Source organism: Phaenicophaeus curvirostris, chromosome 4, assembly GCF_032191515.1.
Source record: "Phaenicophaeus curvirostris isolate KB17595 chromosome 4, BPBGC_Pcur_1.0, whole genome shotgun sequence".
Lineage (NCBI taxonomy): Eukaryota > Metazoa > Chordata > Aves > Cuculiformes > Cuculidae > Phaenicophaeus > Phaenicophaeus curvirostris.
The window spans coordinates 819599-831679 of record NC_091395.1 but is presented as its reverse complement, the minus strand read 5'-3'; the positions used below and the strand labels follow the sequence as shown (position 1 = coordinate 831679).

The following is a 12081-nucleotide window of genomic DNA, read 5'->3' as shown; positions in this document are numbered from 1 at the left end:
AGTCAGCTGGGAGAGAAGCATTAACGGCTCCTGCAGCCCACAGAATGGCACGGAGCAGCAGCCTGTTGTTACTGAAATTGGTCCTGTAGCCAGCTACGATTGGTGGGAAACTTGTAAGATGTTGCTAGTTAAATAAAAAGCACCTAGTGCTGCATTGGTTTTCCTCACTCCCAACAGGGAAAGGACTTGGTGAAGAGCTGGCCAGAAAAGTGAAGTTCTTAGTGAGGAAACTCAGCAAGCTGTTGGTTCCAGCCACTCCAGGATCTCACAGGAGCAGTGCAGACGCCTAACGCTGTAAGTGACAAATGCTGCACACGCGCACCTCGCACTGCCGCTCCGAGTGTGCACGCGCACAGGCCTAATCCAAGCGGAACACACACTCATGCACACACTCAGAGAAATCAACTGATGCTTTAACTAAGTAAGGCAACATTAGTTTTCAAAAGCTGCTGAAGCCCTGCCTGCTCTCTCAATCTGGTTTGGTTGTGTTGCGATGACCCTGCCAGGTGCTTTGATCCTTCTACCACTGTCCCAGCAATAACTGCACACTGACAGCGACCCGCACGCAGCGTCACCAAGCAGTCTGTGCAGCACTAGGGGTAAGCCTGAGCCTCCTCTGTACCTCCGTCGCTGTTTCCTTCTTCTGTTACGATATCCAGAAGTCTCTCAAAGGCATTTTCAAAGGCAACAATCTTCTGTATGGCTGCGTTGCTTTTTGTCAGTTGCTGTAACAACAGGACTCCCTTGACAAGCAGGGGAGAGAGAAAATTAAGCAGTTTTACTAGAACTGCATTGCTTTTCACATGTCACAGCCCTTAGGAGGAGGCTAAACCAGCAGCACAATCCTGGACCAGAGTCACAGACAGAACTGCCCTTCAACTCAGCACATGTAGCTAACCCCCCCAGACACCACACAATGGTTCTCTCGCTGCATTTTCAGAAAAGGAGAGCAGTGCTGCTAAAAAAGCATTCTAAGAGGCTACACAGAGGAGAGGAGGGACCTGTAAAGCACCTCACTTTCTCTGAGCAGCACCTCAGAAAAGCATCCCAGCAATGCTGAGTCCACAGAAGGGATTGTGCCCTTGTACTCAGTGCTGGTGAGGCCTCACCTTGAATCCTGGGTTCAGTGTTGGGCCCCTCGGTCCAAGAAGGACATTGAGGGGCTGGAGTGCGTCCAGAGAAGGGAACAGAGCTGGGGAAGGGGCTGGAGAACAAGGGTTATGAGAGGTGGCTGAGGGACCCAGGGCTGTTTAGCCTGGAGAAAAGGAGACTGAGGGGAGACCTCACTGCTGTCTACAACTGCCTGAAAGCGGATTGTAGCAAGGTGGGTCTCTTCTCCCAAGTAAGAAGGGACAGGATTAGAAGAAACTGCTTGAAGTTGCACCAGGGCAGGTTTAGATGGGACATCAGGAAAAATGTCTTCATGGAAAGGGTTCTCAGGCACTGGCAGAGGCTGCTCAGAGAGGTGGTGGAGTCCCTATTGCTCGGGGGGGTTTAAAAGCCAGGCAGGCAAGGTGCTCCGTGATCTGGTTTAGTAGAGGACAGGGGTGGTTGAACTCGATCTCAAAGGTGTTCACCAACTGAACAATTTTACAAGTCTATGATTCTGCAGTGAGTTATTAGAGCATTTTGGTGTCTGATGAGTAAAAAGGACTGAATTGATCCTGATGGCCAAGAAAACGATCAGCTGACACACTAAAAAACCCTGCACAGGGGTCAACGTTTGCATTAAACACACAGTAAGTTTGCCTTGCTGTCAGTCATGGTGAGACCTCCCAAAGCCACCTACCTCAATTAAGAAACTCAATATTCCCAACTGCAACCACAATCATTCCATCACGTACATTAATTTAACTTAATCCAAACTCAGCACAAGTACTGAGCAATTCAGCAGACAGTTACTGTTTATTATGAGGATAAACTGCCTTTGTTCGTACTTACATCATTCCGTATAACCTCCCTAGAGTCTGCTAGTAAATCCATGAGTCTGGAAACACCTGCAAGAATCATATTAAAAAAAGAGCATAAGAAAGGGGCAGCTTTGTCATGCTGCAGGTCTTGAAAACACCATGCTCGAGACTCCTTTGCATGGTATTTAGTGAGCTTCAGGTTTATAAGCAAGAAACACAACCACTCACCCATAGGGCTGACAAGAATTATCTGCTGTACTTGAGGTCCCTGCTGCTTTAAAAGTGATGTCAGGAGCTTCACTCCAGGCCAGCGGACATGGAAATCGAACTCCTGCAAAGACGGAGAGGAGCACATTAAGTAATAAATTCCTCAGCATTCAGCTTTCTCTTCTAGACACCAGTTATGAGCAGGCAGCAAAGTGATAAGGAATTTCATCTCCCATTGGTTTCTTCTTTCATCCATCGTACTACGGCACACAGCCAGCAAGTCAAAACACCATCCTGTTCCAAGGTGCTTTCTATTTTATGATAAGCAGTGTGAGCTCCCAGCAGTTCCCTTTCCTCCCTCTCTTCTGGGGTAGATTCCCCAGCTATTTCTGCTTTCTGAAAACCAGACAGGATCATACCACCTGTAAATCCAAGTGGGATTTATGCATCTTGGGAGTGTGTTTATAAGGCAACCTTTCACACTCATACAATAGTTTTACAGGTCTGGCAGCCACAAACACAGGTATTGGAAAGATCATTTTCCTAACTTGTAACTACAGTCTACAAAACTGTGCTCCTGATATGCATTTCCATCTACTGAGGCTGAAATCCAGCACTTGGGAACTAAGCCCCAAATACACTGACCGATTAACACTCCCAAGCACGCAGTGCATGTGGGAAGAGTAAAACGTCATCTTTTTACTGAAGATGGGCTAAAAAGAGGAAAAAAACAACAAAAAGATAGATTCACGTTGCTCTTTTTCTCCCAAGTGCAATCATATTCTTAGTTTGGAAACAAAGTTTAACAATTGAGAATAAAGAGGCAGACCTTGGGGGTAAAAGCACTGGAAAAGGAGCTGAACATCTGATGTCGATGGAGAGTTGTCAGCCTCTCCCGCTGAACTGCATCTCGGACATCACGGTCTCACTGGCAGTTAATGATCATCCAAAAAGTTATCCTGGCACAAGTAACAACAGTTTGTGCCTGCGGAGCAATAACCTTCGCTGTTTCCAATCAAACATCTAATGTTACCCTGTCCCCGTTACCCAGCTCCAAAAGCTGCAGTGCGTTCATCCAGGTCACGGATCTCACTCGCCTCCAAGCCGACATTCCCCATGTCCCAGAACACCTCACATTTGCCACGGGCTTCACTGGAAAGACCTAACACAGCTTTATCCATGCAGAGAACCTCCCTGTACAGCACAAGCCCTCTCCCAGAATTCCAGGGATGATCCACTCACCTCCACAAGCGTCAATAGGAGCGTGACGTTTTCTTGCTGTTTAATGAAAATCTCTGTGAACTGACTTCCCAAATCATCAACTTGTTTTGGTACGTTTTCCTCTGTAACGGTAAGACAAGGCATTACAGCACATGACTGGGAGAACTCTGGGGACTTGTGATGTCTATTCTTACTGAAACAGGACCCCGGGTGACAAAAAAGTTTCGAGTCTCTGCTATGATGTTAACCCAATTATTTTCAAACCAAGTACTGACACACGCAGCACAAAAGAGAAAACCTACGCTATCCTGAACATAACTCCTACTGAGAAGTGTTTTGTTTAAAAAACAGGAGGGAACCAAGGATCTACTAAACAAACTAATTTCAGCACTAAAGGAAACTAATCCTATTTCTGTGGATCCTTCCAGTACCTGAAGGGACCTACAAGAGAGCTGGGAAGAGACTGTTTACAAAGGCCTGGAGTGACAGGACGAGGGGGAATGGCTTTAAATTGGAAGGGGGCAGATTTAGACTAGACATTAGGAAGAAATGCTTTACAGTGAGGGTGGGGAGGCCCTGGCCCGGGTTGCCCAGAGAAGCTGTGGCTGCCCCATCCCTGGAAGAGTTCAAGGCCAGGCTGGATGGGGCTTGGAGCCCCTGATCCAATGGGAGGTGTCCCTGCCCATGGCAGGGGGCTTGGAATTAGATCTTTAAGGTCCCTTCCAACCCAAACTATTCTATGACCCTGTCCACAGTAAGGGCTCTCTCCCCACAGCTGCCTGTAGCAGCAATAACCAAGCGCAGTGATAAGGAGCAGAGAATTCGGAGAGAAAGGAGATCCCTCCAAGCAGAAGACAGGCAGAAAGCCTCTGAGGGGCTCCAATCGCCTGCAGAAGTTCCTCGCAGGACAGTTCACTTTGCAAAAGCAAAGTGTGTTTCACATCAAAAGGCTCAAAGCAAGCAGTGGAGAATATCAACCCCTAAAGCTAAATGGCTCAACCACCTCATTTGGTTTGGTCCAGCAGCAGAAAAGACCAAACCATCAGGGAAGGAGAGTAGGTCTGAAACAGCTGAGCACCCAAACCTCTCAGTCCTGGAACCTGCATTAATTTTAAGAGCGGAACGCCGTGCCCTTTTGTTATTCACTCAAGTCATGTAGAACTGGGAGAGCACACGAATTCCCCCTCACACAATTATTTCATGCCTCGTGGTTGCACAAACAAAAAAAATGATGCCAAAGTATCCCACAAAGCATGCAAAGGGCATCTCTGCACCGCTGCTGTTTTTCTAGGCCAAGTGACAATTTACAAGGCTGCTCCACAAATCAGTCCTGTATGGCTACCACTGGCTGGCACCCAATCTGTTTATTTCAAGATTGCATTCCAGTGGGCAGTGCTGCTTGTCAGTGGTCACTAAGAGCTACTCTAAACTGATGGAAGTTGTTCTCTTGATCTGAGCCCCGTGCACGTGTAGACTTCAAAGTGCTTATGGGTGGAGTCTGGTGGCAGGATCCGTGGTGCACCCACAGAACAGAAGGAGCACTTACACTTTGCCTTCTCCTTTCTGTCCAGCTTCTTTCTCTCTTTTAATAAATGTACTAAACGTAATACTGATAGGGAAAAGGGAAAAGACAAAGATAACTTCAATTTCGCCCTTTATAGAAGAATTCTGGACATACTGAGGCAAAGCCCAGCTTCTGGGCTGTATAAAACCTGCAGCGAGGCTTGTAAGAGGCTGCATGAACTGTGTGTGCTGGTCAGGTGCTGCCTTAGCACCTGGAACTCACGCAAGGACCAGAGCCAGGATTAGGAGGAACCCATAGTTCAAACACTCGCTGTTTGTAGCAGAGATTGGGTAAAGGACAAGATGTTTGGTCACAGCTCATAGAAAATTCCAAGTGAAATAAATAAAGCCGGTTTAAGAAAGGAGAACGTACAAGGCGCTAGTGGCAGATTACAGCAGAAGCGAACATTATTTTAACACGCATTGCTTCAAAGAGACACCGTGAAGGACACTCGTGTGCAGCACATCTGCCTGTGTCCAACTTCAGGGCTTTTTCAAAACAGAAACTGTCGGTGAACTTTGCCCATTAAATCCTACCCGTTCTGTGAAGCCACACACTTCTGTTACGTTCCAAACAAGAACTGATCACTGTTACAGTTCCTGGAGATTGGCTGGCATTCAGCAGGCCCAATTCACATGAGAAATGAAACTGGAAAAGCATTTTGGCTCCAAAGAAAATGTCTAGAGCAGAAAGCACACAGCTTCCACGGTGCAAGGCTTCACAGTGTCTTTTTGAACATCAGCAAGCGTTATGGGAGCAAACAGCAGGCAGGCCTAAAGCAAAGTGCCAGGGGTAAATAAGTAAAGGTTTTACCTTCAGAATCATCTGCCAGCATAGAGAAAAGAAAAAGAAACAAGAGAACGAGTTTACAAGTCAAATAGCTTTCTGAACAGCACAATGGTAGCATAAGCCCCTTTTTTCCAAGCAACCATCACAGCTTTCTACGGCAGCAGTAACTCCATTAGGGAGTAACTTCAGGTAGAACCACCCTGCGCTCTCCCCACACCAGTAAGCTCACACGCATAGCCCAGGCCTGTCAGTTCCTTGCTCATCCTAAGAAACTGACAATAACATTCTCATCAAGTCTGTAATCAAGGCCACTCCCGTGAGCATGGATTCACCAGCACCGTAAAATTCTGATCTTGTTTCAAACCTCTTTCCTGAGGATCAGGCAGCTGGACGAGCAAGGAAAACCGGGGCGAGTGAGCACAGCGACAAGCAAGAGATCCAGTATTACTTTAATTCAAGCTGTGTGCAAGATTGTTAGCACTGTCCTAACAGCCACACGAAGCAAGTCTCGGCCTAAGTAAACCGTGAGGATTACGCTTTGTAATCAGAACAAAACCACCACGGAAAGGACACCCCAGTTAACACAACTGCTACCACTAAGTGCTTACCTTGCTCCTCCTCCTCCAGGTCGTTTGATATGACATTGTAGAGCGTGTCCAAGGCGTAGCCAATTATTTCAGAATCTGAGCTGCAATGAAAGAACCACTTTTCTTTAGTGACTGATAGCCCACCAGTCCTATGGCACTGCCCAGGCAGCTCCCTTTGCAGCAGCAGGACAGCTGCTGACAGACGTTTTGTAACACCATGTAACCATGAGCTGTCTGGTCCCAAATGGAGTCAAACTCCTCCTCCCAGTTCCATTCCCTCAGGTGGCCGCATCCAGAAAGTCTGGTGGTGCAAGGTGACTACAGGAAGCTTCGCTGGGAGCATGTCTTCCATTTCTTGAGGCACTCCTTCGATCCTACTCCTCAAGTATACCAGGAGAAGTCTCGAGGAGGGATTCAGACCCCTTCCCAGGAAGCCACCCAAGGAAGTTGCAGACAAGCTCCAGCACTGTCCCAGAAAAGGCCTTCTCAGCTACCCTGTCAGACAACCAGGGCCAAAAGCTCATGTTCCACATGAATGCAATGGGGACAGCTGCAGATTCTCTGAAGAGGCCAGCCTGCGTGTCACCAGCTCAGAGTACACACCGTCACTACAGGTTTTGGAACTCTGGGCACCCCAGGGAGCCGCGGGGCAGCCAGTCCAACTCAAAGCACCAGTGCACCTCCTTGCACCAGCTCCTCTCTCCCTAAGCCCTGCTGGAGGAGACACTCATTTCTGTGATACGTAGGCTGAGAAGCTTGCAAGCCCTGTGCAGAGACACCACAGAAATACCCAAAGGAAAATAAAACCCAAGGAGGACACCTATCAGCTGTTCTGATGTCCTGCCCAAGCACCAGCAGAACACGCTGTCAGCACAAGACCTCTCAATCCAAACCTCCAAGTGTTTGCTTTCACTGCTTTCTAAAGCCTCCACACCAATGAAATCCACCCTGTAAGAAGCTGCCAGGCCAGTTCAGAGCAGAGGCCTAGAAAACAACCTCACCAGCATTCTTAAAAGCCTTTATTGAGGGCAGCTACCTCTGCTAGGCCACTAATTAAAACTGACAGGCCTACAGAAGTTGTTGCAACAAAGAAAACTAGACAGGATTGGAAGTCATTCACCAGCTTGGAAAGGACAGAATGGAGCAATCGGTCCCTGTGTCGCCTGTGTCACTACCATATGGGCTTCAGCACCAACTGACACGTTGCCACCTTTTCTCCAAAGCTCACGCTAAACCAGAAGGCAGAAATAACCAGGTGTCAGTGTGGTTTTTATCTCCAATTGGGTTTTGAATTGAGTCCTTGTCCTGCTGACCGTCTCCGAGGACATAGGCATTTTGCCTTTGTGCCATTCAACTCCTACCACCTGCTTCTATGCTGAGCTTTTATAGAAACAAGGGGAGAAAAGTGATTTCCTCCTCTGCCAAACTGCTGGTCAATGCAAGCAAAGGAAGCTTTTAGCCCATGTAAACATTCTCATCCAGCAGGAATGCTCAGATTTCCAGCATGCTTGTGCTTCCCCTTTATTGTAATTTTAGTTCTTTGACACAATACTACAAAGCCTATGGATTCCTTTTCATGTAACTGAAATCATTCCACAGCTGAAACACAGAACAGTTACTTCCTGGAGAGTTAAAAAACCCAAGGTGCAGCCTTGCTTTTCCTTTCTCCTGTTAGGGAAATCACTGCAGCTGCAGAAGAATAAGGGAATTGTATGTAGATGTGGTAGAAACAGGCCTCGTTTTTCCTGTCAAGGAGGAAGGCATCATAAAATGAGGGCAGTAGCAGCCTCGCTTTGCTGCTCACTGCCTCGCCACCATCTGCTGTTCACTACGTGTGGTGTTCTATCGATTACTCTGTTCAGCCTGGAGCCCCACAGCTCTTGTCCTGGAGTGAAAATCAGTCAAGAAATAACTTTCTGGCTCTCGTGCAGCCTTCCTGTAACACAGCGACCCTACAGACGCCACCTGAGGCACCTTCCCTCTGCCAGCCGAGCTTCACTCGACCAAGATGCCAGCGCAGCACTCTGCGAGTTCACAAGCAGCACAGAAAATCACATGGAAGTAGAATCATAGAATCACCAGGTTGGAAGAGACCCACCGGATCGTCAAGTCCAACCATTCCTATCAAACACTAAACCATGTCCCTCAGCACCTCGTCCACCCGTCCCTTAAACACCTCCAGGGAAAGTGACTCAACCCCCTCCCTGGGCAGCCTCTGCCAGGGACCAATGACCCTTTCTGTGAAAAATTTTTTTCCTAACGTTCAGCCTAAATCTCCCCTGGCGGAGCTTGAGGCCATTCCCTCTTGTCCTGTCCCCTGTCGCTTGGGAGAAGAGCCCAGCTCCCTCCTCTCCACAACCTCCTTTCAGGTAGTTACAGAGAGCAATGAGGTCTCCCCTCAGCCTCCTCTTCTCCAGGCTAAAGTGACGGCCCCCATGCGTTGCCCTGCCCAGGCAGGGTGCCTCACCATCGCTTTTACCTGCCCTAAAACAGCAGGAGACGAGCATCCTCTGCACTGCCAAGAAAACCATGGAATAGCAGCACTTTTCTATGGTGTCATCAATCAGAGCACGCCTAGGATGAGGGGCACTGTTACCCCTAAGAACTCCAGCTGTGGGAAAGCTGTCAGTGGGGTGATAACGTTTATATCGCCTCTTACAGAAGCTTTAGCAAGGAACTAGAGTGGATGAAAGCTCGTTGACCCAGTTATCTGAAGGGCTTCCCCACCACAGCAGGGACGGTTACTCCTGCCCCCTTCCCTTGGACCATTTGCACCAACAAGTGGCACGCAGGCCAGAAGTTCATTTTTAACAGCGCAGCCAACAAATGGCAACAATTCCTGCTCCTGGACACCCAGCGGCTGCCTGCCCAGCTCTCCCTCGCCTGACACGGGAACATGCTCCCCCTGTACACACGTGCAAGGGGCGCACATACACCCTTATGCCTGGTTTTTCACGTTTACCCACTTTATGTTCAAATCCAGATGGAAAGGCTGTCCCGGAGCACTCGGCCGCCCACGCACCACGGCTTCACAGCTCAAAGCAGAGCACTGCAAACAGACCCCAAGCTACAGCACGCGGGCACCACTGCACAGAGCAATGCTGTCAGCTGGGGAAGTAGATGGATAGCAAAGATATTTCAAATGCTGGGCTGCACGGATGTTACATTCCGGTCTGCATCACGTGTTGAGAGTCGTGCCACCTGTCTCGGCAGCAGCCGGAGTCCCCGAGCCCTTCAGATGAAATGGCTGCATCACTCCCCACAACAGGACGATCCTGCCAGCTCACTTGGTGACACACATCTAAGAAAACACACACTTTCTGACCTGGACCGTTTCCTCTTAATCCCATCCAGCTCACCTTTTGCCCAGCAACAGGTTGGTTTGGGTGATTTCCAAAAACCAGCTTGGAATTTGGGATTTACCTTCCCACGGTACTAGAAGCTGACCACCAAGGAGCATTAGGATGCATTTCGGTACCACCGTTACTCTAAACTGGTCTTTCTGTCCCTCATCCAAGTGCCTGGAATTCTTTTCACCTCTGAATACGCTCGTATCAAGTCTGTCATGGAAAAGCCGCTGTGACGGAAGAGCTGTTGGAATCCAGCTCCCAGCTGGCTTTACCAGAACTGGTCTGTCTGCGCCCGCTCCAGCAGCAGAGAGGGGTCGGGTTTTCCATGCTTACCGGTCTGTCTGCAAGACGCGGATGAGGTGTTCCATAGCCTGTATCCCCACCTCCAGTCGGTATTTCTGTTCGGAGAAAACGGAACAGTGACTGGCCTTGCCCGGAGCCCCCCCAGAGCTCTTTAAGCAACGCAGCAGTACGAGCAGCCCTGCAGCCGCTCGGCAAGGCGGGCGCTCACCTTGGATAACGATTTGAGAGCCCGCACGGCGTCCCTCCGGTCATCCAGTAGCGTGGAAGAAGCCACCCGGTCGCAGAGCTTCTGGATCTGGGAAGGCACAAGACACGCGCGGTCATGGCCTCGACGATCCGGTGGGTCTCTTCCAACCCGGTGATTCTATGATTCTACTTCCATGTGATTTTCTGTGCTGATTCTAGAAGCCCCGCGGCTCGGCCGCCTCTGGCCTCCCCGCTCCCGGCAGAGCGCCGGGACACAGCGGGACCGCCGGGAGAGAGGCGAGGGGGTCACGGAACCACAGACCCACCCGCTTGGAACAGACCCACCGGATCATGGAGTCCAACCATTCCCACCGATCACTAAACCACGTCCCTCAGCGCCTCAAACCCCTCCGGGGAGGGGACTCAACCTCCTCCCTGGGCACGGGGGCGCGGCGGCTGCCCCGGGAGGGACGCGGCCCCCCGCCCCGGCCCCCGCCGCCGCCCCCGGCTCCCCACGCGGCCCGCTCACCGTGTCGGCGCCCGAGGGCTGCGGGCCGGCGCTGGGGCCGCCCATGACGCCCCGTAGGAAGTTCATGGCGCCCCGGTCGCGCCGCGGGCCTCGCTGATGCCCCCGCCGCCGCCCCCCCCGACGCGGAAGCGGCCGCCGCGCCTGCGCCGGGACGTGGCGCGCGACGTGGCCGCCGGAAGTCCCGCCCGCTCTGGTCCCCCCCCGCCCCCGCGGCCCGGCCCGTCGGTTCCGGAGCGCCGCCCCGGGAGGCGATGGAGCGGGGTCCGCTCAGAACGAGCGGCAGGCGCTGGGGGTCCCCGCGCCCGGAGCAGCCCCGCAGGGGCCCCAGCAGGGACGCGTCTGCTTCTCTTGCAAACGCGACTCCAGCTCCGAACGAGGAGATTATCCCATTGCTCTCCGGGAACTGAATCGCCTCCCCGAGGCCGGCAGCGAGGGCAGAGCCAGCAGCGGCTCAGGCTCAGGGCAGAGGACAAGCGGCCCCAGCTCCTCCAGGCGCTGCCCTCCCCTCGGCGGGTGCTTCTCATCGCTCTCTGCGCTCCTGCAGAGGGACGGCTCCCGGCACAGCCCTCCTGACCGTTACCGTGGAATCACTGAGGCTGAGAAGACATCGAAAATCACCCAGCCCAACCCCACCGTGCCCGCTTATTAGCCATGCCCATTATTTACCCGCAGGATTTGTGGTTTAGCCATGTTTTGGGTTTCTGCATATCTAATTACCACTAATTAGACAGCAAATTAACACAGAAAGGAACCAATCGCCGTACTCAGGACTAAAACCAGCTCCTTTCCTTCAGGGAGAAAATCTCTCTCGCATAGCAATTTAAATTAAGAGCTTTGAAGATTTTACTTTCCCCATCATGGGAAGAATGTAATCAGCATTTTACACATTAAAATGTGTAACTGGAACCAAACATTTACTGTGTTGTAAGCCCAACAGCTTGTGCCCCATCTAAAGAGAGGCACATCTGACACCAGTGCCTTGGCCTAACAAGCTGGGGGATCACAGCACTCACTAAACCAGGCTTCTGCCCAGCCTTTTTCTTTATTTCCAGCTACATTTCCTGTAACGCCAGAAGCAGAGCCCTGAGCCCCTCCAGTCCTGGAGGAGCTACACCAGTTCTGGATGCAGCTCCTGAACAAAGAGAAGATGCAAAGCAGTCACATCTCATTTCTGCAATCCTTCCACCCCCCTGCAATTCATCCCGCCTGCCCTGCGCTATCCCTCTTCAGGGAACACCTTTTCTAAGCCTTATCTTCCACAACAGGCAGAAAGCCCAGACTTCCTCTGGGGCTCAGCTTGCTGTACGCTCTTTTGTGCCTTCAGGAACCTCCTGGAACCCCCATCTAGCCACGGTTCTACTTTCCCACTGCCCCTGGTTATCCCTGCCTAAACACCAGCCCACACGAGGAACAGAGGATTTCTATCTAAGCGGGC

General features: G+C 50.9%; 1 protein-coding gene across 8 annotated transcripts in view; it reads right to left on the bottom strand.

The window, feature by feature from the left end:
- USO1 (USO1 vesicle transport factor) overlaps nt 1-10816 on the bottom strand; it is a 31086-nt gene extending 20270 nt beyond the window's left edge. For 4 of the 8 annotated variants that reach the window (XM_069855024.1, XM_069855027.1, XM_069855025.1 and 1 more), the window contains exons 1-8: nt 10647-10816; nt 10140-10226; nt 9962-10026; nt 6300-6379; nt 3360-3460; nt 2139-2241; nt 1942-1997; nt 623-743 (exon numbers count right to left, since the gene is read on the bottom strand). In XM_069855024.1, the coding sequence (XP_069711125.1) occupies nt 623-743; nt 1942-1997; nt 2139-2241; nt 3360-3460; nt 6300-6379; nt 9962-10026; nt 10140-10226; nt 10647-10712 (679 nt within the window). In that variant the 5' untranslated portion in view covers nt 10713-10816. Of the gene's footprint in view, nt 1-622; nt 744-1941; nt 1998-2138; nt 2242-3359; nt 3461-5715; nt 5728-6285; nt 6380-9961; nt 10027-10139; nt 10227-10646 lie in introns of all 8 variants that reach the window. The other 4 variants (XM_069855020.1, XM_069855026.1, XM_069855023.1 and 1 more) reach the window with 2 other exon arrangements.
- Between the last annotated feature and the right edge of the window lie 1265 nt (nt 10817-12081).